This window comes from Apteryx mantelli, chromosome 7 (assembly GCF_036417845.1).
Source record: "Apteryx mantelli isolate bAptMan1 chromosome 7, bAptMan1.hap1, whole genome shotgun sequence".
In the NCBI taxonomy this organism is placed as follows: Eukaryota; Metazoa; Chordata; class Aves; order Apterygiformes; family Apterygidae; genus Apteryx; species Apteryx mantelli.
Window position 1 is genome coordinate 33,034,662 of NC_089984.1, and position 27,121 is coordinate 33,061,782.

The 27,121-nt window shown below is 47.8% G+C and overlaps 1 protein-coding gene and 2 long non-coding RNA genes across 5 annotated transcripts in view; all 3 read right to left on the reverse strand.

Annotated features, from left to right (window-relative positions):
- Nucleotides 1–1,045, reverse strand: part of XPNPEP1 (X-prolyl aminopeptidase 1) — a 40,083-nt gene extending 39,038 nt beyond the window's left edge. The window contains exon 1 of the mRNA XM_013955861.2: nt 921–1,045. Coding sequence (XP_013811315.1) covers nt 921–1,037 — 117 coding nt within the window. The 5' untranslated portion in view covers nt 1,038–1,045. The remainder of the gene's footprint in view (nt 1–920) is intronic.
- An 8,377-nt stretch (nt 1,046–9,422) lies between these two features.
- Nucleotides 9,423–12,304, reverse strand: LOC136992423 (uncharacterized). Of its 2 annotated transcripts, none has more exons than XR_010884656.1 (3): nt 11,523–12,304; nt 11,104–11,368; nt 9,423–9,977 (listed from the first exon to the last, which is right to left on the reverse strand). It is a non-coding gene; the product is annotated as an uncharacterized lncRNA (long non-coding RNA). The 2 variants fall into 2 exon arrangements; XR_010884657.1 differs by having other exon boundaries at nt 11,253–11,368; nt 11,523–12,296.
- A 9,383-nt stretch (nt 12,305–21,687) lies between these two features.
- LOC136992424 (uncharacterized) lies at nt 21,688–26,490 on the reverse strand. Of its 2 annotated transcripts, XR_010884659.1 has the most exons (4): nt 26,402–26,490; nt 24,746–24,923; nt 23,730–23,864; nt 21,688–22,147 (listed from the first exon to the last, which is right to left on the reverse strand). It is a non-coding gene; the product is annotated as an uncharacterized lncRNA (long non-coding RNA). The 2 variants fall into 2 exon arrangements; XR_010884658.1 differs by lacking the exon at nt 26,402–26,490 and having other exon boundaries at nt 24,746–25,250.
- Nucleotides 26,491–27,121: the final 631 nt, after the last annotated feature.

A 27,121-nucleotide genomic window follows, 5' to 3' on the forward strand; every position in this document is an offset into this window, starting at 1 on the left:
CCCCAGTGCCAAGCCAAGGGCACAGGGTCCAATTCAGTTGCATTTAATCCTGCACACCCTGGAGTAAAGGACAACTTTGGGTGCAAGCCAGCAAAGCTTCAGATCTTTTGTTTCCTGAAAATGGCTGAGGAGCAAAAAAGCTGCTCTAGCCTTGCCAGTTCTTGAGTCTCCCAACAGAGCGACAGAAAAGTGAAGCTTGCATATGAACAGACAGGGGAGGTAAAAGGCAGTTCAGCAAATTAAAATTAATGTCATGGACTGCAACAATCTTAATGTTGGAAGCAGCATGCAACACAGTTACCACCATGAGCCCAGTCTGTCTTCCTCTTGTGCACACAGAACTAGATGATGCAGAGCAACATTTGAAAGGAAAAAAGTCACTGAGGCCTGTTCCCTCCCTTCCTCTCCAAAGGCCCCTCCACATGGGGTCTGCAGAGCTTTAGCATGAAGCAGCAAATTCCAGCCAGAGCCAGACACAGCCATGATCTGGCAAAGGGAAAGCTCTGCAGCCAATCCTTTGTCACCTGAATTAAGAGCATGTGCTGATCAGGAGGTGCTAACGGGGAAATTAAAACCCAGTTAATGCCTTTTCCTCCCCCAGTAAATCCATCCTCTCTAACAGCCAAGACAGGGACAGCAATTGCTCTGGCAAGCTCCCTTTCTTGCAGCATGAGCTCCCCTGGAGACAATCTGATGAGAAGTTGCTGGTGGAATATCCACACTGATTTCTTACAAGTATATAAAAACCTCAATCCCCTGCATGGATTCCAGAAACTTTTTCTAACATGATGTTTCTCAGAGTTTACCCTGACGTTTATGCTAGGATCATTAAAGCACATGAGCCAAGGATGAATTTAATTATTCCTGGCTTATGTTTTACTGGGAAGAAAAGTACAATCATTCCTGAAATCCATCCATACCTGGTGGGCATCTCCCGAGGGCACTATGTAGGCCTGAACAGGCTCCTGGACATATTTGGGACTCTTCATTGCCTGTCGCAGTTGCTTCAGCAGCTCTGTTGTAATTTTCGGACTCATCTTAGTACCTGCAATTCAAACAAAGCACAAAACTTCAGAGCTTCTCCAGCCCTCCTGGGCCACTCACACACACAGGCTAAGATCAGTCCGAGGCCAGAGTCAATTTTTGTCTATCCTGTAAAGAAACTTCACTCCCTGGTGAAGGAGTGGCATGCACAGTGGTGATGTACACACAGGCCACCCCTTCTGGCATGTGGACAGCATCAGGAACCAGAGCACCTCAGATGTTCCCCACAGCTTGAGGAGCCCTATGACAGCCAGAAAAGGTGTTTGCACACAGTGTTGAAGGTCCCAAGTCCAAGTCCCCACATATCAGAAGCAACCACATCAGTTACATGCACAGGAAGCAATTTTCAGTCTTTGTACTTTGAGGGCAGAGATATTGTGGCCTATATGCCACAGGAATGCAGACTGCTGGGAGAGCATGCCACACATTTCAGGAACTCAGAAATGGACTGGTTAAGGATGCATGGGTGTTTTTTGGGGGGAGGGGGGGTGTTTTTTTGTTTTTTTTAAAGAGGTCTCGCTACAGGCCAAAATTTCATACTGGACTGGTGATTGGATTAACTTGGACAAAAGAAATCTGCTCCCCAGGGTGTACATGACGATGAGTTCCCTGGGGATATTCACCTCTGGGCTGCAGGTTATTTCACACAGCAAGAAAACAACTATACAGGAGGAACAGTCCATCGAGCCCACTCAGGTCACCGCGAGAAGGGAGGTACACAGGCCCGTTCTTGAGAGACCTTTGGCAGATACTCTGCAGATCTTAGCTGGGATCAGATGAGCAGGAGAAGGGCACAGGGTGGATGAAAGATGACAGATCAGAGGGGAAAACAAGGGCACAGACTACTCGTACTCCTTCGTTGTGGTTTTGTTAAGGACAGATGCTTGGTATTGCACTGAACAACCTCTCAATTCACCACCAAGTGGCTGTCAGTATCTGGGGGCCCATCATGAGCCCCACACCTAGTGACACAAAAGGCCATGCTGCTGTCCTGATGCAAGTGCAGGCTGCAGTCACAGGCACCAGCTCACTCCAAAAGATGTTCAACCTGCGGGGGAGGCCTGGCCTGAAAGCTTATGAAAGTCATGTAACATGAACTTCTTCAGAGGTCCTCTCCACCACTTCTTCACTCACCTCTCCAATATGCGCCCAAGGTGGGATAATGCCCTTCGTATTTCTCTTCCCACTCCTCTCACATTTTTAAGTATCCACTGGGATCTTACAACTTTCATGCCATCACTTTCCAGGACAAGATGTGGAAGCTCCGTGCTGCTCGAATGCTGTGCTATGCAGTATTTTATTCTGACCAGTTAATTTCACAGCTCATTTCCCAGCCATGTCCACAAACATTTTACAGATGGGAGAAACAAACAGCATACAAGTCTCAAATATTTTTTGCCTATCAAGGCACTTACTTTATTTACACCCCAATAACAACCAGAAGCTGCATGCAAGAGTGTGGTCTTATGCCAAAACACAGTAAGACACAGTCCTGCCCTGCAACATCTGCCATTTGAATAGGAAGGCAGGAGGCTGCCTCCATTTCGGAGAGCCACAGGAAGACCATGTGACTTGACCAAGGTCACACAGCAAAGTTGTGATCAAGTCAGGAACTGAACCAAGATTTGTTGCGTTCAGGCGTAAAAATCTCAACCCAATACCATCCTTCACACTTCTCATCACAGGAAATTTAGGGCCCACAGGGCTTACATGTGACAGACTACCTGTCCACAGACACAAGTAAGAAGCAAACCAAGCTCAAAAGGTACTACCTGCTACATCCTCAAAGTGATATCTTGACTCCAGTGACTTCACTTACACCTTGGATTTACTCGCAGGACAAATTTCAGAGGTTTATACCATGTTTGCATGTTACACTGAACTTTATTTCATTTTGATTGGTTTTGTCGGTCCTCTATAACAAGCTAATCATTTACATTGCTGCTGATTAATGTTCGGGGGGGGGAGGGGGAAGGGAAGCACACAGAGGAGAGAGAGCAACAACACAGTGATTAGCCAGCAGAAAAGAAAAGAATCTTTTTCATAAACTCATAAAGGCACAGCTTCGTTTCTTGACCTGTGCTTTGTGTCCAGGAGCCTAAATGTCTCATTTAAACAGGCAACGAATGATAAGGCTTTGCCTTTTAATAAAGCTCCTTGCTGACAAGCAAGGTTTTTCATAGCAAGCAGAAGGGATTCTCTTTAGGAAGAAAGAAAAAAAATTAAAAAGCACTTTCTGTTGAAGGATTTGCTTGCAATATTAAAAACACAACTAAGGTAGATTAGCAATGAAACCCACATTAAGGAGGACATCTATTTTAGGTAACTCCTACAGCATAAGAAATCACTTAAATCTTCCCCAAGCTTTCCAGTAAAACTGCCCTTAATTTCCACAGAAAGAGGAGCTATTTCCTCCCAGCTTTTGAGTGGCCATTTAGTCTGGTCCCCCTATAATTTTTAACAGGTGACCTTTCCTTTCCTGGCCATAATTATAAACCTGTACGAAGCTAAAACAGCTTCTCCGTCATTACTAACTCACTTCAGCGATTAAGAGCAAAGAGAGATGAAACCAAGGCAGCGGATGCAGCAGCGGCCCGGCCCCCCCGGGGGCGCCGGCCTGCGGCGTTACCTGCCTCCCTGGGGCCTTCCCCGCGCGCGGGCTCCTCTCGCCTCCGCTCGCTCGCACGAGGCACCGTGCAGCCCGCTGCCAGGCTCCGCCGGGCCCGAGAAAGCAAAGGGCGGCGCCGGAGCCGCTGACAAACTTTGCCCCCCGTAAAACATCCTTATCCCGCAGGCAGGAGCTGAGCAGGCAAGGAGCCCTCGCACCGCGGCCACGCGCTTGCTTATCGCCGCTCGGGGCGACCTGCCGCCCTGCCCGGTCCGGCCCTGCCCGGCGGCCGGGGCGGGAGCCCGAGCTGCGCGGCCTCCGCCGGGCCCCGCGCGGGCGGAGGGGCCGCCGCGGCCTCTCGCTTCGCCCCCTCAGCAGGGCGGGCGAAGGCGCGGAGCTGCCCGGAGCCGCGGCACCGCCCGGGGCCAGGCCGGGCCTCCGCGGCGCTGCCCGCCCCGGCGCCCCGCCGCCGCCTCCCGCCTCCCGCCTCCCGCCGCCGCCGCTCACCTGCCGCCGCCCCCGCGCGCAGTCCGCAGGCGCCGCGACGTCCGCGCCCACGTGGGCCGCCGCGGCCAGCCAGCCGCCCGCCGCTGACGTCACGCCGGCGGCGCGGCGCGGCCGTTAGTCGCGCGGGGCGGGGAGCGGCGGGCAGCTGCCGGCGGCGCCGGGCCCTGCCGCGGGCTCGGGCCCTGCGGGTCTGCAAAAAGCCCCTCTCAGCCAGGCGTTGCCTTACGCTGCACGGGCCGGGCGCAGCCGCCAGACCGGGCCTTGTGGCCGCACGGCTGTTGGGGCCAACCGTTAATAACCGCCGCGCGCGCGTTAGCCCGGTGCCCTGAGGGGAGCCGGGAGGGCAGCTGCCTCTGGGAGGAAGCAGGTGGCAGGGGGCTGCCCGGGCGGCAGGCCGCCGCTGAACACTGCTTTTGGGGCAGTAAATAGGTGAGGGTGGAGGGAAGAAGATGACGGGGTGGCGGTTGGGACAGAGCCGAGTGCCGCTGCTTTCCTGTCTGAGAGGCTGCTGGCCTGATGAATCCCGTGTGAACAGCCAGGAAAAGCCAGGTGTCTCCACAGGCCTTCTCAAACCTTTGGGCTTTCCCTCATGCTTTCCTTGCCTTGTGTTGCAACTTCGTCTTCTCCCCGGCCCCTTGCCGCAAGCCGGGTGAGCACTGGGATGCCCAGCCCCTGAGGAGCAGTGTTGACTATCTAAGTGGTGGTTTTCGCCATGAGTCAATTGTCTTGAAATGATCCTCTAGGGCAAGGTTGGCCAACCTTGGCAGACCTGTGAATCGCATACCGACATCCTCGTGGAGTGAGGAGCCACCAGCTGCACAGAGTGCATCCCAGGGAGCTGGGAGCCGTGGGCAGGATGTGAAAATGGGACCCCACACCTCCTTTGCAGGTGGGCCAGCCTGGTTCTTCCAGGGCTTGCCATAGCTGCTCTCTGCCAGGAGCCTCCCTATCTGCTCGTGCCTTCATCTAGCCTCCCGGGCCAGGTACTCCGCAGACACCACCCACCTCACAGTGTTTTGAGGCAGCTACTTTGCGTGGGTATTTACCTGCTGAACCCCCCTTGAGGGAAGAGGTGTAGCTTTCATTTATCCTGCTGCCAGTTTGCATCTCTGCTGCTTTTGTTGCTATGAGGGTATCAGCTGGCTTTCTCCACACCATGTGCCTCCATACTCCCTTGGGTGTGCTTTACACCTCCTGCCAAGACCAAACCCTCCCACCCCTGGTAGCCCCCCGAGCGCCATGCTGCTGGCACATGCTGCCCCCACTCAGCGCAGCAGCAGCAGTGGCAGAGACTGGGGGGCATATGGGGCCCCTTTGGTACGTAGGAGGACCCTGTCGCATTTCTCACATTTGCCGTTGCCCCTCTGGGGTTTCTCATCCAACACACCATTGTCGCTCAGATCTGCTTTACTGGGGACAGCCTGGTCCTGAAGGCAATCTGGAGGGAGCAGGCTCCTGTCTTTTGGGTGAGATGTTTAAGAAAACCTCTGGTGAACCTAGGAAAAAACAGAGCATGTTGGAACTGGCAGGAAATGTCTATGTTTGAAGGCTGATGGATGCTTCCCCAAGGTGAAAAAGCAGAGCTCAGCGAATCACCTGGCACTGCTTCAGAGCAATATCCTCAAAACCTCTGCCTTGGCTTCTGTTCCCTGTTTCTTTGATCTGCTTCGCTCTAAATTTTCAAAAAAAAAAGTCTGGAGGGGGATTCAAAGCAGCCTAGCAAATGTGTCTGGCTCCTCTCTCCCGTGCTCTAGGCCGGCATCAGTGGAGTTGCTCTTGTTTCAGATCCGGTGAAGTGGAGGGAGAAGGAGGCCTGCTGTCTCCAGGGCTGGCAAAGCACCTTGGTAGTTGCTGGGGCCTTGCACTGGCTCTCCCGGCAATGAACTGATGGCCTTTGGATACAGACAGCTTTATTTCTGGTGTGGAGCACAGCTCCAGCAACATGTCAGCATCCCATTGTTTCACTTAATACCTCAAAAGAAAAGGTACCATCTACTTTTCAAGCTTAATAACCATCAATTTTCTGCTTGGGAGGGAGGAGGGTTGTATTCATAACAATAGCGAGTGCAGCTGTTGTAAAATCTGACAATTTTTCCATGCTTTCTCCATAATGAAAATACTTTCCACCACTTTCTTCTGCCCCTGGCAGTTTTTACTGGTGGTCTGTAAGTTAACCCAGTTGACAAAAATGGGAGGCTGTTACAGAAATGCTGAAATGAGACCATAGCCACAAAGGGAGACTACGACCAGGGCAAAAAGGCTGCTTTGTAGTTGCTTCCAGGCTGGAGAGGGTTTGCTTGCAGCAGTCAGGGCTGCCCCAAGAGCCCCACGCTATGACAGTGCTGCAGCCACCCTGTGCCACTCACACACGGCGTTTTGTCACTACGCCCAGTCCAGGCATGGATCTGTTGAGGGTGAAGAGGAGAGGAAGATGCGGCTCTCAGTGAGCACCATGTTAGTTCAGGGCCTGCTGTGCATCCTGGAGACTCAGTGGGAGAAGGGATATTCGGCTGACAGCATGGCGCTCAGGCCGGCCCCTTAAAGGTGCGCAGACTGGGCGCTACACCCAGGCTCCCGCAGGTAGAGCTGTCTGTGTCAGTGCATAGGTGACTCACAAAACCAGTCCCAGTCCCTGGCCCTTAATCTATATGCATATTTCTGGAGGAGAAGGCAGGTAGCAGCAGCTGGCAGCTACTTTGCCCATCCTCCTTCCTCTCCCTTCAGTCTACACAGTAGTACTCTATCCTGCAAAGCTTTACCCGCAGACTAGCCAAACGCTTGCTGCTGTGTCTAGCTAGTCAATGCAAGCCAAGCTAATACTAAACCACTTGAGTCTCCATGACTGTTCATGTGTTTCCAGCAGAGGCATGAAGCAAAGACAGGATGATAGAACTGTAAAAGAGATCTTTGGAGGTCTGCAGTCCACCCCTGCTCAAAGCTAGCTTCAAAGTTAGAGCAGGTTGCTCAGGGACCATCCAGTTGGGTTCTGAGTATCTTCAAGGATGGAGAATACACAGCCTCTCTGGGCAGCCTGTGCTAGTGCCAACCACCCTCAAGGTGAAAAGGTTTATTTGCTATATCCAATCAGAATTTCCTAGTTGCCATTTGTATCTGTTGCCTCTTTCTTTTCACTGTTCACATCTGAAAAGGGTCTGGCTCCATCTTCTCTGTAAGCCCTTCTCCAGGCTGAGCAAACCCAGCTCCCCCGGCTCCCCCCGACATCCTGTGGCCGGCTCCCAGCCAGCTCCCTTACCTCCACAGCGCTCTCCCCAGCTTGCCGAGCTCTCTCTCATACGCGTCTCTAGAGTAATATTTAAGGCGTAATGCACTACAGCACAGCTTGTAATCCAAAAGAAGAGAATAAAATGTATTTCCTGCAACCAGTATCCTACCTTTGGGAAGCATTGTTGGATGGGGCTGGGGGACTGCTGGCTCTTCCCCAAGAAGAGCTCAGCACGTGGAGGCAGACCAAGCAGGCTGATCACGGCAGGGAGCAGCTAGGATGCTGGTGGCACCCGCAGCCGAAAAGGCTGCCCTGGCTCCTTAGCCTCTCCTGCTCCGGAGCAGCTGGCGGGCTGTCGGTGCAGGCAGCCTTGGCGAAGCACTCCCGGTGACAGGCACAGAAGAGAGGGGGGAGAGGCTTGCTAACACGACTGTTACAGCGGGAAGTTTTCTTTCCTCATTAATCTCCTTGGGTGAAGCTAATTGCTCTTTCCCAGTTACTCTCACCGCATCTTCTGGCCCTGCCCATGAGGGGTCTATACAATCCTAGCAGTCTGGGCTGGAAAGGCTCACTTTCATCATCACATCAGTGTCCCCATCAGGGTAAACTATAAACTTGTTTGCATTTGTGTTACAGACTATATTCTGCTCACCCTGCAGAATATTTACTGATAAGATTCATTTCTTGGAAGCATGCCAGAATCCAGCGATGCTCATATTAAAGCACATGTCAGGACTTTTAAAAAGCCCTGCAACATTGGCACAACGATCACGGAGATCATTTGCCGATGTCGAACTCTGCAGCTGAATCCAATCAGCAATGTGGAATGGCCTTTTCAGCCTCCTCTGACTGATGATAATAATTCAGGGTTAGATTTTGCATTTGGCTGCAGCTCTTAATAAAGGGTTGTAGAGAGCTGCACCTGTCAGAGCTCTGCATCTGCCCAGGGAAGGGGGATGGATCCATCTGAAACATTTCAAATGTTTCTCACGTGTTTCTCCAGCTCACCAGACAATCCTGCACTGGGGAGACACCTTTTCCTCCACTGTCCTTCCCTGCTTTTACACGTTGTACCCAAGGGAAACGGAGACTTTTAACACCCTGCTGTGCCCCTACACATCCATATGCTTGCCAGTTCTCTTGGCCTGTTCCACATGCTCCAGTGCCCTGGAAAGTACCTCCAGTGCTGATTTTTACAACCAAGGGGTTGTAAAAGAGCCCTTGATGCTCCTAGAACTGCATTTTCACCCCCTCCTCGTTAAACCCGCAGCCTGTGTATCAGATAAAGGCAGAGAGACCTGATCTTCCCGCCACCTCCCTTCCCCCATCTTTGCTGTGACTGTGCTCGGAGGGATCAAAGACGCTCATTCACGCTCGGAGGAGACTGGCCTCCCTAAACCGCCTTGTGTCACTGCCACGGCTCTGCCCAGGCGCGGCGGGGAAGCTTGCTTCCCAGTGGGGAGTCCCCGTGGGCAGGGTGAAGGTTGTCTAGCCTCTTCCCTTCCTCATTTGCAGAGGTTTCGATTTGGCTGAATTTAGGACAGTAGCTAAAGACAAGGCAGGCTTATCACCGGTGCCAGTGAAACTGTTTGCTTGCTTGTTTTTTGCCAGTGAATCATTAATAAGTCAGTTTGGGTTAGCTAGCAGTCTGTGGGAGCAGCAGCAATCAAATACAGGGAAGAAAGAAAATGTATTTCCTGTGTGGGAGGGTGACTTGGGGAATGCCCCCAGCATGAAATAACCAGGCTGCTCGCAGAGCTTAGCGTACCAGGGAAAGGACGGGTCAGGGAAGCTCAGGGAGCTTAGCATCTCCATTTAACTTGCCTCATTAATTCCTCCAGGTTTGGATATAGTGACTGTCCTGCCTGTCAGAGGAGTGTCAGAAGCCAGTCCAAGGAGAGCAGGTCTGTACTGCCTCACCTTCTACCTTACAAACCCCCGGAGCCAGTGGGGAGCAAACCAGGAATATCAGATTTGATTAAATTTCTCTGCTTAGGTCCCAGTTCAGTGCAGAAATAACAAGCCTCACTGCAGACAGAATATCAATGTGATATTTATGTCTCAGTAATTTAAAATAAAATAAATTATGCTGCCACTGAAAACATCTTACTACATTGTTTGGGGGCCAGCATGTGACCCCATTCTTCTTCTGCCTTCCTGATTAAGATCTTGATTTAATAAAGGTAAAAAAAAGTCTGGATTCCCATCTTCCCAGAAGATGCTGAAGAAAGCAGAAAATAGAATAATATCAAAGTCTGTAAGATCTTCTTAGTTGTTTTTAAGTCCTTGGTCTGGCAGAACCATGTTGTGTAGGCTTCCATACCCAAAGGTGACTTCTAAGTGTTTTTGACTCACTGAACACTGTAAAATTAGGCTAATTTTCCTCCCTGCCTGGTGAAAATAATAATGACAAACTGGTGAGTTCTCTGCATAGGAACCTGGGAGCTGTTTTCAGGAACTTCACTCCAGAAGAGAATTGTCTTGTAAGAAGAAAAAGTACATGGATCAGAAAGCATTTTGCAGACATCACTTGGTTATGCTTGTGACCAGTCTTCTGAAGTAGATTATATCCAGGCCATTTTACAGGTGGAGAATCTAAAAAATATAAAGGAGTATTAGTATGGTTTCTGCCCAACACCTAGGAGCAAAGCAGGAATGTGATCTGAACCCGTGAGCCCCCAGTGCCTGGGCCCCGACTTCACCTAGTAGACCTGGAGGGCTTGCGGGCTCCTAGGTTCAGGTGGGTGCCCCAACCGTACCCCATCCCATATGGAGAAGAAATTGAGATATCCCCGTTTTCCCCAGGTAGGCAGGAAAACTTGGGATTTGGATAATATACCAGGCAAATACCCAGGATTCGGTAGATAAGTATTAGGACGTAGGTAAGAATCTAAACACAGTGAGCATCCCAGTACCACTGACCCAGCAGGACCAGTGCTAACTCTGTGCATGGGCACTGGGGGACCCGGGGTGCATCGAGGATGTGTGCTGAGACATGGCCCGGTGACACCCCTGTGCTGAACGCTGGTGAGGTCCCCGTGCTGAGCGAGCCAGCCGAGGAGAGCTGTTACCGACCTTGCCCAGCTGAGCATGCTGGCAGGAGGCAGCGCTATTTATTTCATTTGAATAATACATGACTAATAAGTTAAATAAGAGAAAGTGGAATGAGCTTTCCAGCTAAGCTAAAATGTTTGGTGCTTGGTTCCTGGGCATTTGGAGTCTCTGGGAAGCTTTGAAGTGGCCCTAATGAACTTGCCAATGTGGATAATGTAAAATACTTTAATAATTAATTTATCAGACAGTGCTGTCTATGATATATAAACTGAAATGATTAAAGACATGAAACTGTCCGTTCTAAGCTGCTATTTGATCTTAACTAAAATGTTGCAAGTTCTGTTACAAAGGTATTTCATGAAAGTAGTTCAATATACCTTGCTTTTAATTAAATTGTCATAATTAGTCTATCTTTTATGTTCTTATAATGCTATATTTGCATCAGATGAAAAAAGAGAGGGGAGAGGTAGGAAGACCTGACAAGTAGCAACCAAAATTGCCTGAGACCAACTTCGCAATGGGACAGAGGCCATTAACTCTTTTGTAATCTTGATCCACATCAAGTGATCAAGACCAGGAAACGAGCCATAAAAGAAGTCCCATTACCTTATCAACCCTCCTAGACGCATGATACCTTTATTACAGCTGTAACTCTCATTTCATTCACCTTCTCGTGTTGGGCATATATGACATGGTCGTGGCTCAGTTCACAGCAGGAGCCTGGCTCCAGCACCAGGGCTTTTGAGCGGCAGCGTCCCACTGGTGGTGTGTGTCTGGATCCTGCTGGGCATTGGGGGGGCTGAAGGACGCGCTCACCTCCGCTCTGCTGGCGTGGGGTTGGGGAAGCGGGACTGCTCGGCGCTCCCGTTGCCATGGATCCACGCAGCTGCAGCCGCGGCACCGTTTCCAAGCCAAGAAATGTCTCAGGAAGGCTGTGGGGTGTGAGAGGCGGGGAGGGGGTTAGCTTTCCCTTGGAGCAAGGGGCTAAACGTGCTTTTATGAGGTTGCTCACATGCAGCCCCACAACTGCAGAATAACCCCTGCTATTAGAGCGGCAGCGCTGGAATTGCCAGGACAACAACTTACCTGCTTGCATTTGTGCTTTGCGGGGGCTGTCTTGCAAACAGTGAAGTTGTTTTACTCGCAGAAGCTCTCCAGTGAGTTTGGTAGCAGTTAGGCATGTGTGCTAGTTCTGGCAAGGTCAGATCCTGACAGCCTGGAGGCACACGTGTGTGTCCACGTAGGAGACAGCAAGCGTTTTGAGTATGGTTTTCTTCCTGTTTCCCCCCTAGAAAATTATCTAGCAACAATTAATACCAGTATTTTTGTAGAAATGAAGCTGCGGTATGTAACAGCAGCAATGCAGCATGCCAAGGGAAGGAAAGGCCTGAGAACGTTTCAACAGAAAGTTGATCCTGTTTTAAGCTTTCAAACCTGAGTTAAATGGAGGTTTTAAACACATGTCACAAGCTGCTTTGGATCCGGTTTAAAATAAATTTTGTGTGTTTGGAAACAGTGAAACTGGAAACTGCAACAACAAGTTGTGTGTTTGGGGGAAAAGATATCAGGGAAAGAAGGAAGGAGCCTATCTAGAGATCTTATCTTTGTCTTTCTTATGAGGACAATTCAGGCAGCCAGCACTGGAAGCTGATCGCATTTGGGTGGTTCCCAGCAGCTGCATTTGTGCATTTGGAAAGGAAAAGGCGGCAGCAGCAGGTCAGGTAGATATCCAAGTGTATCCACGTCCACACTTTTCACTTAAATAACAGATGTTAGGACTTCACTTCTAAACTTTTAATGACAAGGATGAAAATGAAATGTTTGCCAAGTTCTCTGCCCGGCTCTGTTTCCACACACAACAGTGCAAACGCATCCCTGCTCACCTGCGCTCAGCCTTTTGCAAGTTAAATATGTGCTCCATGGCCATTTCCAAGACTTCTTAGTTTTCCTGTCTGCCACAGGAGGAGAAAAGATGGGAAAAGTCTAGATATAATGCATGAATCATCTTTTAAAAAGAGACCACAGTGGTCACTGGTGCCATACTAAGCTCTTTTAGGAGATCATTTGTTCAGCAAGCATAAAGCTTACTGATGCTAAGGAAGAGAGAGCACACACACCCGTTGCCCACCAAGCATTCAGGGGTGCGGGAGGGACGTAGGCGTATTATTAAAGGCAGGGGCCCTGAATGCAGGCTGTCAGTGTGAGGATACCAGATTTTGTTAGTTTTGCTTCTGGAGTAGATAAGGAAACTTTGTGTAATAAAAATGCTTCCCGGGTATCAGGCCAAAATGCATGCATGCAGGTTACTGAACCCAGTTAGCCTGGGCGCTAACAAAGATTTTGAGGAAGAAAAGCATCGTATTGACTGAATAGAAGTCTCTGTTGCACAGTAAGCATGATTTCATATTTAAAAAATAAAGGCAATATATCCAATTCATCAGGTTATACTTCCTTAACAGCAGTAAGTTTTATGCTTCTGTGGAAGTGGTGATGGACAAACAGATGGACAAATTGCACAACCTGTGAAGCCTCATTTCCTTAGGAAACACGTATTTAATTTTGCATTGTCAGGCCTTCAAGATGCATCTCAAATTGACAGCGAAGGACCGGACATAGATTTTGTTTATAGTTAACATTAGCAGTACAGTAGGGATTTACTTGTATTATATATAAACTCGACGAAGCCACAGAGAAATTCAGTGGCAGAGGCTATAGATCTCTTGATTCCCGTTCCAGCAATCAGAACATGTCTTCTCTCACACTAGGGATCAATTGATGTAACTTCAGAGAAATTAAAGACCACATTTTACAAATGCCGACTCCAACCTGAAGTCACAGCCTTTGTGAGCAAGGCCCATTCAGCTAAGGAAAAGTCACTTGGGCCTGAATTTGCTGAAATAATTTGGCATATTGTGCTGTGCAATATATTAAATGAATCACAGGACAAGAAACAGATGTTTGTTCTAGTGGGTGCAGGAGTCCAGGCACAAAGTATTGGGTTACTGTCCGTCTCAGATAACAGGACAAAGTGGAAAAGTTGGTATTAAACGTTCTACACATGTCCCATGTAGAAACTGTAAACCTTAGAAATGTAGCCCAGGTCCCACAACTGGCCTTATGGAGTGAACCCCCATGCTCACCTGGCAAGCACTCCCGGGCGGTGGTCAGTGTTTAGCACACAAACCTGAGCACGATGAGAGCACACATCTTTCTAAAACAGATAAAATAAATGATGAGGGACACAGTGAACAGCTCCAGTGAGCGAGCAGGAGCAGAGAGCAGACGCTGGGAAAGAGGTTGTAGCCCTGCTTTGGACATTGACTTTTGAGAGACGGAGAGGGAGTCTGCAGTGCTGGAAACCCCATCGCTGTGGAGGCAGCGGCAGCATGGCGAGAGCACGGGACGGGGAGCTGCAATCCTCATGCTGCCGCTGGCTCCCCGAATGACCTCAGACAACTCAGTGGGTGCCTCTGCTTCTCCTCCCACTCCTGCTTTGCCTCGACTGTTTAAACCATAAACTCCTCTGGTCCGGGACGGCCTCTCCCTGCAGGTTCGTGCAGAACTCGGTGCCTTAGGCTCCCCATTTTATTGCAAACTCTGCTTCCTCAGTCCTGGAAAGCAGTCTGAGGCCAGATCCCCAGGAAACGCCCCTCTCTCTGAAATCTGACATTCCTGCTACCTGGAATTATTTTCTTTAGCTTGGCAATAATTTTCAAAAATGAAAGGCACCATTTTTACTTTTTAAAATCTGTGTAAACAAACTGACCTTCACTTAGGCAGAGATCTGCCTCCTTCCATATCTCATCGAATGCAGTATCATAGTCAGTGCTTCCTGGCTGCAGGAGCCGGGAGCTTTATTCCTAAAGGAAGAAAGAGCTGCTGCTTCTTTCCTGTTGCTGTTTGCATCCCTCGCTGCACTTGAAATATGCTGTATCCTGAGTTATTCTTAAACAAGCTTTCCCATTGTTCGATTTGCTGGTTATGAATTCTGTCCCTTTGAAGAAATATGACCTGCGTTATGGAAGAGTGAGAATGATATTCAGTCTGCACGAGATACTCATCGCAGTGACATACAGGAAAAGGATGAGTACTTTACACTATCGCCATGAATGAAGTACAGGAAGGAGGTGCTACAGGGCAGAGGACAAGCTTCTGGGAAACCTCCACACTTCCTGATGCTACGCCGGCTCAATTTATACTCCTAGCTGTGCACTTCCATTGAATAAATATGTTTCTGGTTTATTAAAGGGCTTCTCTGGCGCTGATGCTGCAATATATATGCCTTGCCTCCACTAGGATTTTTTTTAAGATCTAAAATCAGTGATTCAGACCTACTTGTAAGACATCAGTGACATTTGTGTCATGACGATCTGTGCTGGACAGGGCTGGATGACACGGGGACAATCATCGGTCCCCTGGAGGTCTGGCCACTCTAGCTCTGCTCCTCTGCTCCCATCCCTATCGTTAGCTGAGCATTAGCTGGAGCAGGAGACAAGGCTGATGCTGATACAGACCAAAGCACCACTCTCTGCGGCCTGCAGCCTCCCTCCAGGACACAGCGAGCAGCTGTGGAGGGTGCCTTTCCCTGGAGGAAGAGCAGAGGAGGGCTGCTACCATTTGCAGAAAGGAAGAAGAAGGAGAAACAACCCCAGCCAGGATTCACATAATATAGCTGCAGCTCTGCCAGGAAACAGACTGTAAAAGTTCCTGTATTTAAAGCTGAGAGATGAGTTTTATTGTTAGAAGTTGTTATAGCAACCCGATGTGCTGGGGAGCAATACATGCGAGGCGCATTGTAACAGACTCTGACAAGTTCAAGGCTATTGCCTTGCTGCTAAATCTTGTTGCCAAGGCAATGCAACATAAGGCAAGTGCCTCCAGAAATGAATACTGCTGACAGCTCATGCCAGCAGGCTCTATCTGATTAAAAAGGAACTTTTAAAAGTAATGTTAACTTAAGCAGTACAGCAGCAGAACAAGAGAAAGGGGAACAGAGATGGAGAGAGGAATCCCAAGGAGAGCCAGTGGGTTAAGGTCAAGCAACAGGTAAAGTAAAATGTTTGATTTGAAAGCACTGTGGCTGATCAGAACATCTTGGCCTGTAATGCAAAAAGGGCACCACATTTTTGGAGGAAGTAGGAAAATCATAAAATCCTCATTTTTTGCATTTGTTTAACTCAGGCAGAACTGCTGCAACTTGAATGGGAGCTTTGGCTTTTTCCCAATGGTGTTGACAGTAAAAATTGTTTTCTCGGTAAATTTGTTCTGTGACATGGGTACTGTTGCTGCTGTAGTAAAAGCCATGAAATAGCCCTGTTAACTTTCAATTTGTATTCATTTACAGCCTTTTTAGCCATGCTTCATGGCAAGATGTTAGCTAGTGAAGAGCTGAGGCTGAAAGCTAGCTACACTTTCCTGACTGCGATTCACTGTTAAATGTTGACAGAGTGCTCTGAGCTGAAGAAAGAGTACTACCACAAGGACCACAAAGTCAAAACAGGTGAACAATGCAAAACAAATCAGGTACATAAGATTAAGTTAATCTCAACTACCAATATGATATTTTGATATGTATTATTTGATACTAGGACACTAAAATGCAAGTACTTCCATGTACCTCAAATAGATACACAGTGATCTCAGATGAACATGTTGACTTACTGATTTGTAAGAGCATAATATTTCTTAAATGATTGCCATAGCAGTATTGTGTTCCATTCTTACTTACATCCACACATCTTCCATTCTCATGGAATATCAATAGCTAAAAATGACCTCATGTTTTCTTGTTCAAGGACTATTTCAGCACATGCATCTTGCAGTACAACAGCAACGTAAGGTGATACACCTGAAACCACCAAATGGCCCATGGCAGAGTTTGTTCTCCTAGAACCTACTATGAGTTGTGGAAAAGACATTAGATCTGCAAGCATGGGAAACTAAGAAATGGGAAGAGATTTGTCAGTTGTGCCAGAGGTTTTTTGTGTGAGATTATGTGCAGAGCCATCTCTTTTGACTTTCATAAAAATAAGGCTTTTAATTAACTATGGAATGTTTTTCTACTAATTTCAAGTTCTTAAACGGTGGTCCAGGAAGCACTTGCTGGTGATCAGCAGACAGGTGGCTGGTCATATGTTTGTAACCATCATTTGCTTTTCAGCAGCTAAATCATATTCAAAGAAGCTAACAACATGTTTATACCTTACTACTATTACTGTTATTTTTCCACAGTTGCCATGTCTAGCTGTAAGATATTCTAGGATCAGAAAGAAGAGAAAACCTGGTTCAGGCAACTGTGAAGGGAATAAGACAGTGCACAAGAGGATGCTTTTATTAGAAGACTGTCCATTGTATAAAGAAACGTGAGAATGCTAGAGCCAGGCATTAGCATTTTTCTGAATAAGAAAACAGAAGGAAACTATTTTTAGTCTGAGTTGAATTTCTCTGCTGGTGATTTCACACATAGTATTTACTTCTTAATATATCCAGGAGAAGGTTTAAAAGCCATCCGGAATATCCTTTCTTTTTATGAAGAGATGCACACATTGAAGTCCTTGGCTAGTAAAAAGGCAAAACCATATGGGCAGGACACGCAGCTACACAAACACTTACTTGGTCTGCAGGATCCCAGAGCATTTCCAAGACCTGGCTCTCCGAGCTGCAGATCCCATCTGCCCCTGATGCCTGTGACAGTAGGACCCTTCTAGGAGGGTTTCTGGGCCATCTTTACCACCCAACGTCTGCCGTGTGATGTCTTCTCCAGGACAGATGGGATGCATAGGGGGAGCTCACCCCCCCCCAGAGGTAACCACGGCTGAATTGCACTGCAGCTAAGTGCACCTTGGCACATGCTCTGAAACACGGGGCACAACCAAAGGGCCCCCCCTGCTTTCTTCAGCCTCCTACCCCTCTCCCCACCGTGCATCCCTTTAGTCTCCCAAGAGCCAGCGCCAGAGAGCAGGGAAGTAACACGGGGCTTGGACAGTGTGCCATCAAGATAGCTACTGATAGCAGAGTAGACAGAGTTATTTCCAGAATGATTAATTCTGTTACCACATGCTGAAGCTTAAAGCTTAGCGTAAGCTTTAAAGGAATGGATTTTGATGTAAAAAGTGAATAAATGAGACAACTGTCAGAACAACGAGTGGGCAAGCAGAGATACTTAGCAGAGGACATGCAAAGCACTCAGCGCTGGCCAAGTTTCACTGAAGCTCGCGGTAGAATTCCCATTGCCCTCCAGGCTGCAGAAATAGCCTAGCAACGGTGTGTGGTACAGACGCACCCGAAGTGGCCCACAGCAGGCTGCTTCCACAGCCAAAAAGCCACAGAGCGTTTAGCCTGGGCACAGCCAGGCTAACACACCTGGAAAGGCCCAGGAGCCGGCCCGGCTCCCTCCCATGGCTCCCCCGAGCCACCCGGCACAGCCCCGGAGCCTGTTCGGGGCAGCTGTGTGCTGCCCTTCACTGTAGATACCTTGAATGCTTGCAAGAGTACCAGTTCAAGAGCTCATCCTATTACTGAATAAAAAATATGTCTTAAAAGGGCCATCATGACTACACCATCTTCTTATAATCCCTTTATCTTGCCTACTCTGGCATTCTCAAATGTAATAATTGAAAACCTGCTGCTAATTTTTAAAAGTCAGCTTTAACCTACTGTAGGCAACTCCCAGAAGGACAGTATTTTGGGTAATCAGTTATATAAGTGATCATATTTAGCATTTTTCTGGGTTTTTACTCCTGACACTTTTCCCAGAGGACTCTGGAGCAGGTAAACAAAATCTGGTAATAGCTGTACAATATTCTCTTCCCTGATTCCTTTCTTTTAACCTCATTAGTCATCATGTCTGGTTATTCTGCTAAAAATACCAAATTGTATGGGCAGTTTTTATTTCCTTTCTGAAAGTATTTTCCTCTCTTTCTTATATGAGACATTTTGAAACTAGATGTTTCTAATGGATCCACCAAAACTTGGGGGATTTTGTTACATTATATCTGCCTCTGAAAAGAAGTCAAATGCTCAGCGTGTTTCTCCGTAGTAGCTAATTCAACTTGGACTGCACCACATGATCCCCTTTTCCAGTCTTTCCTTATGGCCTCTGAGGAATGTTGCATTGGCTGCGAGGGAATTACTAGGTCTTGGCAAGACATGTTAATATCCTCGCAAAGACTTGTTAGGGACCGAGACATCAGCCTCCAACTATTTCCTCTGATAAAGCAGAGCATTCACAGTAGTTCGTTAGTCTTGAATCAACAGATTGACCTGGATTGATAGAAATGAAAGTTCCACACAAAATAAGATGGCTCTGAAAATATAGCTAGCTGGTATTGCCTGACCGACGGGGAACTTCGAAACAGAAGTATAAAGTGTCAGATAGCATTAGAGAAATCAGTGGCTCACGGCACTTCAGTCCAGGGTTGGGAAAACGAACACACAAGTGGAAGACAGGTCATGAATTACGGCATCACCTGCTGCATTAGGATTTGAAAGACAAACTAAGTACTTCAGTACTTCTGAAAACTTGGACTCTCATATGTGGCGATGCAAATTCAGTGGAAATGTTTCTTACCAAAGACCTGCCCATGTTCATACACAGAGTTTGTAGCAGAGATGAAATACAGTCCCAGTTTATTATATCTATCCCTTTTTTTAACACTCAAGGTTATTAGCATTCAAAATTACACTGATAATCCTTGAAAGCACCAGAGAGTGAGTATCATATCTGCAGCTGGATCTCTTTGCTAGGAAACTAGTTACACAACATGGAAAGTATTTTTGCTATCTTGTTTTGAATCACTGATAACAACGTCCCAAGTGAAGGGACTGTATTGTTCATGCATCAGACGGGGAGGAATCACTTCTGCAGCCCCAGCCTGTTGCCATCCCAAGTCTCTGTCCGCACAGCAGAGTGGCAAGTTCTGAGTTACAGGTTTGGTAAATCAGGAGTAGCATGCTGACACTGATCTGAATTTCAGAGCCTAACTCAGAGGCAATGTAAGTGAGACGTTTCCCTGAGGGTTTGCTGTGAGCGGCAGCAATGCCACCCCAGGGCCCCGGCGGCTGGAGGCATACGTGCCAGGTAAGGGTATCCATCAGACGCTCAGAAATTCCCAGCTGAGTCAAGGCCCCTTTTCTTGGCTACATGCTGGCCTCTTTACACCTCTGGTGTTGTAAAGGGAAGTGAAACAGCCGGTTCTCATGTAAATGTTCAACAGCTTTGAAAAGCCCACAGATTGTAGAAAAAGGAGAAGGGCTGCAAAGTCTGGAGCTGATTTCATATCTGAAAGTCAGACAGGATGCTGGATCTGTCATTGTAGTTTGGTTTGACAAAGGGCCAACTCCAACACCACGATTCCCATCTGCTTTAATGTCAGCTGAACAGTTGCATGCCATTGTCCTATCCTTCACCATCCAAGACCTATACCAAAGACTAAAGACTCTCCAACTTTGAGGAGTGGCATCTCAAATTGCAGTCTTGTACAATGCCATTTGGTGTCACCCTGCATCATATGTTTGACACTGGGATCTAAATCAAGAGCTCAGTCCAGCAGGTGAACAAGGACATGTCCCATTCCAGTGGATCTCGCTTGGGCTGTGTATATCCATAGTTAGGCACTTGTTTAAATAACTCATTAAAGCCATGCTCAAATGTTGAGAAGTGTCCCAGTAGAAAGACAGGGAACTGGCTCAATCAAGCATGCACAACTGGATGTGTTCAAGACATCTAAAGGGTAATCCTGTGTGTACATACCACAAATCCACAACATAACTCACTGTCCTGCTTGGCAGAACAGTGTTATTGCCTCTTGGGAAACAAACATTTTTGATCAAAGACTACCCCGTAAAATAAATAATCAAACAAAACTAATGTGTGTCTATGTGTATATATATAGTTCACATGGATTTATATGATGTGTTGCATATGTTAATGTCAGTTCATGTTAGGGTGTAGAAACTGATGGGGAATTTGTAGCTACATTGAAACAATGGGAATTTTCCTGTGAACTTTAGCATGGCAAAGAGACTATTCTCCGAGACTGTAAAAGACTTCTTGTGAAACAAGCTAATTATACATTAGCCAGACCTTATTACAAATAAGTATAGGCATGTTTTTTGTTTTTACTAATGACATTAATGTCTTTTCTGATCATTTGCAGAACTACAGGGGGCCAGATACTTAATTTGTACTAACGCATCTCCCACCCTGCTGAACTCTAGGCAACTGTGTTGACGTTTGCTTTGTTTTCACCATCTCTTTTCAGACAACCCAAGGCCTGTTTTTTGCACAGTAGTCTGAGCTTCCTCTTCTGCCATGTAACACTTCAACATTTTTAGAACTTTTGTCAATCTGTGTGTTGTTTTGTAGTATATAAGCAGTCCCACATAAAATTACATATTATTGCTGTTAAAGAGGATTTGTGTTTTCCCTCCTCCACACTTTCCTTATCTCCCTTAGTGAAACAGCTGTAACACTGAAGTCTGCTGTGCAGATTCATTTCTTTCCCCACTGGAGTCCAAGAGAGTTCAGATACCCCCGGTTAAAACCACTGACTTGGCAATTTATGGTACATCAACAGTATGAAAAGAGACAAACTTAGAGCTGGTTAAAACGTTCTGAAAAATGGCCTGGATTTGCTGGGCAAAGACAGGCAAAGAGTTTTCTCTCGCACACTATGCACATACCTCTGTGATTGATTTGTTTTGTTTTGAGTTTCCACAGTCTGTTTGCACAGACCTGACCATCGGGCAACGCTGTCCTTCTCTGCTTCCTGGCTGAGAACAAAATGAAACAGTCAGCAGAAGCAAGCTGATGTCCTTTACTATGGAAAGCACTGACCACAATTTGTCCCGCCAGGGAAATCAGTGCTTTAAGTATATGAGTAATCCACTGACTTCATAGGAATATCTTTGGATGGATTTTTTGAGCCTGCTCTCAGTGACTGCAGCGACAAAAGCTACATTATACCGAGCGCGCGCTGACGCTCTCGGCAGAGCCAGAGCTCAGCGTCCAGCCTGTTGACCCGTCCTGCGCTTGGGGGAATCCTGCCGGCAAATCTCGCAGCCTCCCGCGCAGGGGGACCCAGCTCCTGCACCCTTGGCTTTCAATCAGCTGAAAGGAGGCCATCCAAACGCTGGGAATATACTCAGAAAATACATATGAGGTCATTCCCAAGAGTCTGCTTAGGTATTTGGGGCCCTTGACATTGAGACGAGCTAAAATCTTACGTGTGAAGAATGATATTTAAAGGGAAAGTGGAACTCTTTTTGTAGTACATTGGCAGCGTGTTAATCTTCAAATGGTAAATGATTAACCTCGCTACAATTTGTTTATCCTTGTTAGAGATCATGCTAGCATATGGTCTTGAATCTTATTTGCTTCAAAAGGGGGGCATCGGGAGTATCAGTTACTGATATGGAATCAGAAATCAAACATTATTTCTGAATTACTATTTTTTATGCATATTAACAAATTTGAGGCTGATTTCATGTCTGTGCTGTCGTACCGTGTGATTCATCACACATGAAAAGTAATGGTTTGCCAAAGGGTCCTGAATTTGACCTTATGCTCTCAGCTTCAGAACTCCTGTCCAGGAGGAGATTACACCACACGTTCCCTTGCGGATCCAGTTAGAACAACGAGTACAACGCGGAGAGGCTCATCACCGCCGAGGACAGAGGGTGGCTCCAGCTTCGTCTTGGGTCCAATTTGTCTTGAGATAATGAAGAAAGGGGAAGCTTACGCCAGAGTCCAGTACAAGCAGAGATGGTTGCGAGGCCTGAATCCACACACATTCCCCCATGCAGCCCGTGACCTTACGCTATGCTACTTCCCTGCTCCTCTCCCCGCACCGGCGTACAAACGCAGCTACAACGGACTTCCCAGCCGGTGCGGGTCTGGCGACAGCACACCCAGATAAGGGTGGTGGTTTAGCTTCAAGTCGCAGCTAACACGCTAACAAAGAATTCTTGATTTTTTGTTGAACCAATGTAAACCTTTTGCCTGAGTTCAGATGATGCTGAGCTGATAACCGTGGATTTCTTGCCGCAAAAGGATGTACTGTGCTCCAAATGCATCATCAGAATTATAGATTAGACATGTCTTTTTAAAAATGTTCTCTGAAAGTGATTTTTTTTCCAAAAATAACTTGTATTTTGCTCATATTAGAAGAGCAGGATGTTCTTTCCTGACCTGAAGGGATAAGGAGGAAATGAGAACTATGTTTTTTTAATATGATACGAGCTACTATTTTTCTGGACTAGTGTTGCGAATCTTTATTCCCCACCCCACCAGCCCCAGCATCAGCATTTTACTCCTCACAGACTTCATTTTCCTTCCATCCATGCTGATGTTACGCCAGTGAAGTTCTCCTTGATTTCAAAGGGATTCCTCCACATTTACACCTCTCCGACCCTAAGGCAGCATATATTAGAAGTGAAGCAACCTACAATGAATGCTGACTATTTCAAATCCCATTTCAAATGAGTCAAAGGCAGTTGACAGGCTCTAGTGGGGGCAGAAAGCATCCTTTCCTGTCCTCTGGGGTTGAAGGAAAGAGACTCCGCTTTGGAGGAAATGTGAACGTAACGAACTGTACATTTGTGTTCCATTGTATTAAAGTCTGACAGGAAACACTCAGGGTTCGATTCAGGAAAAAGTAAATAGTATTCCTTTATAACACTCCTATAGCCCCCAATTATCCTGCAGTATTTGACTAGCTCCCTGCCTCTAATGCATATATTCTCACAGATCTCTCCAGAAGACCAGAAGGAAATGTGGCCACAGGGGAGCGGGGGCGGCATGGGAAGAAATTGTGCTGCCATTTCCAGCCAAGGGCCCTCCTAAGTGACAGCATAAAGCCAGCAGCTCTCTCTCTTTCCAACCAAAGGGACTCCAGAGCAGCTGCCTTTATTGACTTCCACCATGGCGTTTGTTACGGGAAGAGGGACATTTCTTCAAATATGGAGGCCTCAAACTGTTTGGGATTTCATAAAAGAAAAAGCAAAGCCCTGAACTCTGCCAGCGTGCTGGGAAGCAGGAGAGCTGAATAGTAACGGTCTTATTGTGAAACTTTCTCAAGAAAGAAGCTGCAAATACTGAACTTGGTCTAATTTCTGAGCAGCCTCCTCCACGAGAGCAGTCTCCAGCCACTGCTCCCGTGGCAATGAACCGATCGCTGTAACAAGGTCTCCTGCCACGTGCAAGGGGCCTCAGCAGGCACCTTGACTAGGGCTTCACCCTGGAGCAGTGGAGAAAAGCGTCCAGGTCCCAGCATTTAGAAAACGTGAGCTCACCTGTCTAAGAGAAGCTGAAGTGGTCTGTAGCGGTTCAGCGCTCGCCCCTGGAAACACCTTTCCTGGCCCCCGAAGGAGCCTGCCTCGCTGTGGCCGTCGGAGGTGCCGCCAGCGGCTCGGGGGGCTGTTAAGGTCCTTTGCACATGGAGAACATACAGTGCCGTTAGTGCTTGGCATTTTTGCCATACAGCTCTCAAAGCTGCAATGATTGCAAAAGAAAGCAAAAACCCCCACGCAACCCAGAAGAGATGGACTGAGGACATAATGCCCTTGATTGAGAAAAGAGGCACCCAGGAAGCCTTATAGTATGTCCTTTTTTTTTTTTTTTTTTTTTTTAAACTAGAGCTAAAGTAATTTGGCATGCATGTCCCCAGAGCTGCCTCCTAAACCACAGCTGCATGAGGAATTATCTAGCTCTTAGCTGAAGTAACTCCTTAAAAAAAAAAACATGTAGGTCATTAAAGTGCTAATAAAAAATGTTGATGAATCTCTGAGCAGTGCTCTGATTATCTCTCTGTGGGGAACGAAGAACTCATTAACATGAGCTCCATGCCACTCCCTCCTCCTTTCTCGGAGTTTGGCATAAAGCAAGGAAACAAATGTTTGTGGTTTGGCCAAGTTTCTAATGAGTAGCTCGGCTAGGTCCACTGATTAGACACATGGCTTTACAGAGGGTGAAAAGGCTGCAGCTCCAGGGAAAGCGGCAAAGTATTTCTGCGGAATCGGGTCCTCACAAAAGCAAATGCTTCACCTGTTATGCAGATTTTTTGTTGTATTTAGCTGAACGCAGGAAGTGTATTGAGAAAGAGTTTCACTGACCCTGCGAACAGGGAGAAACAGAGTTAAGCCCAAAGAGAGTAAGAGAGCACCCACTTTGATCCTCCAAAAATGCGATGCTTTGGCAGCTTACTATGAGTTTGGTTTCGCTTGTCAAGGCTTTCTTTAAACACCGAGCTGCAGCCTGACCCAAAGGAACAGTCCTCACTATTATCTGCCCTCCCTCGCCTAGACGTTACCTCTCCTACACCAGCTCCGCAAAAGCAGGTTTTACGCCGTGGCACCCAGCCACCCCAGCAGCCCGCGGGCAGACAGCACAGGCAGAAGCATCTCCATCCACCGCGCCATCCACACGATCAGCAGCACGGAGACTTGCCTGACAAGAAGAGGCCGAGGCCAGCGAGCCTTCAGCAGCCCCTGCCGTGATTTCAAAAGAAGGAACAAAACCTCCATAAGTGATGGAGAAAGTCTGTCCCATGCAGGAAAGTTTCTTCTTGATCCTGCTTGTAATCCATTTATGGCTTGAATCATGAAGATTTGTCATCTCCATAATCTTTTTAGGACTAAAGCAATTGTAAAGCTTATCCTTATGCCTAGGGGAAGAAAACTCACCCTACAATAAAGCACCAAAGGCATCTTTACACAACTGAAACTCTTCCGCTGGGATAAGTGACGGGTGCCTCTGAAATTCAGATTTGAAGGTGGGTAGTCAATGTCACACAGCACTTTAGCACTCTCATCGGCCTCCTGAGACATCAAGTCTATCCCCAGCTATTGCAGACAATACATCATATAATGACTTTAATAAGCTTAATTTCAAAAGCAGTGAGATTTTCCGTTCCCAACGCCCCTGCTAAAAGGTTGTTCCAGAACCTAATTGCTCTAATGGTCAACAACCCTCCTCTAATTTCCAGCCAAAATTTGTAGGTGGCCATGCGTTCATGCCCAATTGCTCTTGTGTCAGCACTGTCCTCTGGCTAAACAGGCATCTGGGTCAGAGCATGGAATTTGAGATAAGCCCTGAACCACTGATTTCATTGCAATATCACCTCACTTTCATAAACACAATTAACTTTGTCTTTTCTTGGCTTTTTCAGGTTGAAAGTTTATCAAAACATGATACAGCTTTAATTTTCTTCTAAAGGAAAATAAAGAAGAGGGGATAAATATGCAAGAAAAAGCACTACTAACCCCATGAGTGTTATACTGAATAAATATGCACAAGAAAGCCAATAACTTCCACCTTCATAGCACACTCCACATGGAGGTAGATGTGTGTAAACACACTCACCTGTATCCTTCCTGTGCCCAAGGTAAGCTTTAATTTCCCACAGCTATCAGCTGTCTTGTATTAAATAACAGGGCTGTACCACCTAACTCCATTATTATGGGCCAGAGCATATAGATTCCCATAGCACTGGTTCCTCGCAGCACTGGATATTATTTTGCAAAGTTAAAACATGTTATATACCCTCTCTCTATACAAATAAAGTACCTGCGCAAAAGCCATGGCTGGGAAGCTTGGTGCCTCATGCACTTCTTTCTCCTAGGACCTCTCCAGCTCCCGAAGGGCCTTGCTCAGCTTTTTAAGAGGGACCTGCCGCCCATCCCCTGACGTGGTGGCAGCAGGGCTGGAGCCTCTTGGGCGATGCCATGAGAAGGGAGCCCTGGGCTCATGCCGTCCGCAGCCTCCCCTCGCCCCAGCCCTGCTCACGCTTCCCCATGGTCAGAGTCCCTGAGGCAGGATGCAGGATTAAAAGGGTTTCACCCCTGACCCTACAGAAAGCTTGTCGTGTGAGTAATTTTACACCTGTAAGCAATATTGCTGATTTCAAAGGGAACTTTTAAGTCTTTAAAGCATAATTTAGACAACTCTGAGTTTTAAAAATAATTACCTGTATAATTAAAATGTAGACTTTTTTGCACATAAAGGATATGTATCATCCAGCACTTCTGTAATTTCAAAAGGCCGGTGAGAACTGCTCAGAAGCAAGCAAACAAGCCCTGAAACCAAGAAACCAGTAACTTCGGGTGGAGACCAGCACAGAGACGGTTTCAGCTCCGAAGCAGAACAGCTACCGAGAGACATCGGCTGAGCAAGCTCTGCCACAGCAAGAACGAAAGGGCAGCTCTGGCAAAAACGAGATTTGCATTTGCGTGCGCACACACCCTGCATCTTTCTTTCGGCGAGGGCAGCTCCTGCCCCCCCCCCCCGCCCCCCCGGACGATGCGGCTCCTTCCCCCGAGCAGCACGAGCCATCTGGAGCAGCCGTCTGCCGTCTTGCGGCCCCTCGCGCTCTTGAAACCCATCTCAAAGCCGCTCCTTCCCCCGCACGCGCATCCTCCTCTCACGCTTCTTTGGGGTTTTGGGGGGGGTTTTATCCCCCTTTTCTCACCTCTGCGGCGCAACGCCGCGGGCATGCTTTAAAAGATATACTTATCGGGCCCGAGCCCCCGGGGCAACGCGCCGCGGCGGGCAGCGGCGGTGAGCGCGCTGCGCTGCGCTGCCCGGCCCGGCCCGGCCCCGGCCCCGCGGGGGCGCCCCCGGCCTGTGGCGGCGGCGGGGAGGCGCCTGGCGGGGGGAGGCGGCGGCCGCGGCGCCGTGCGCGCTCGGC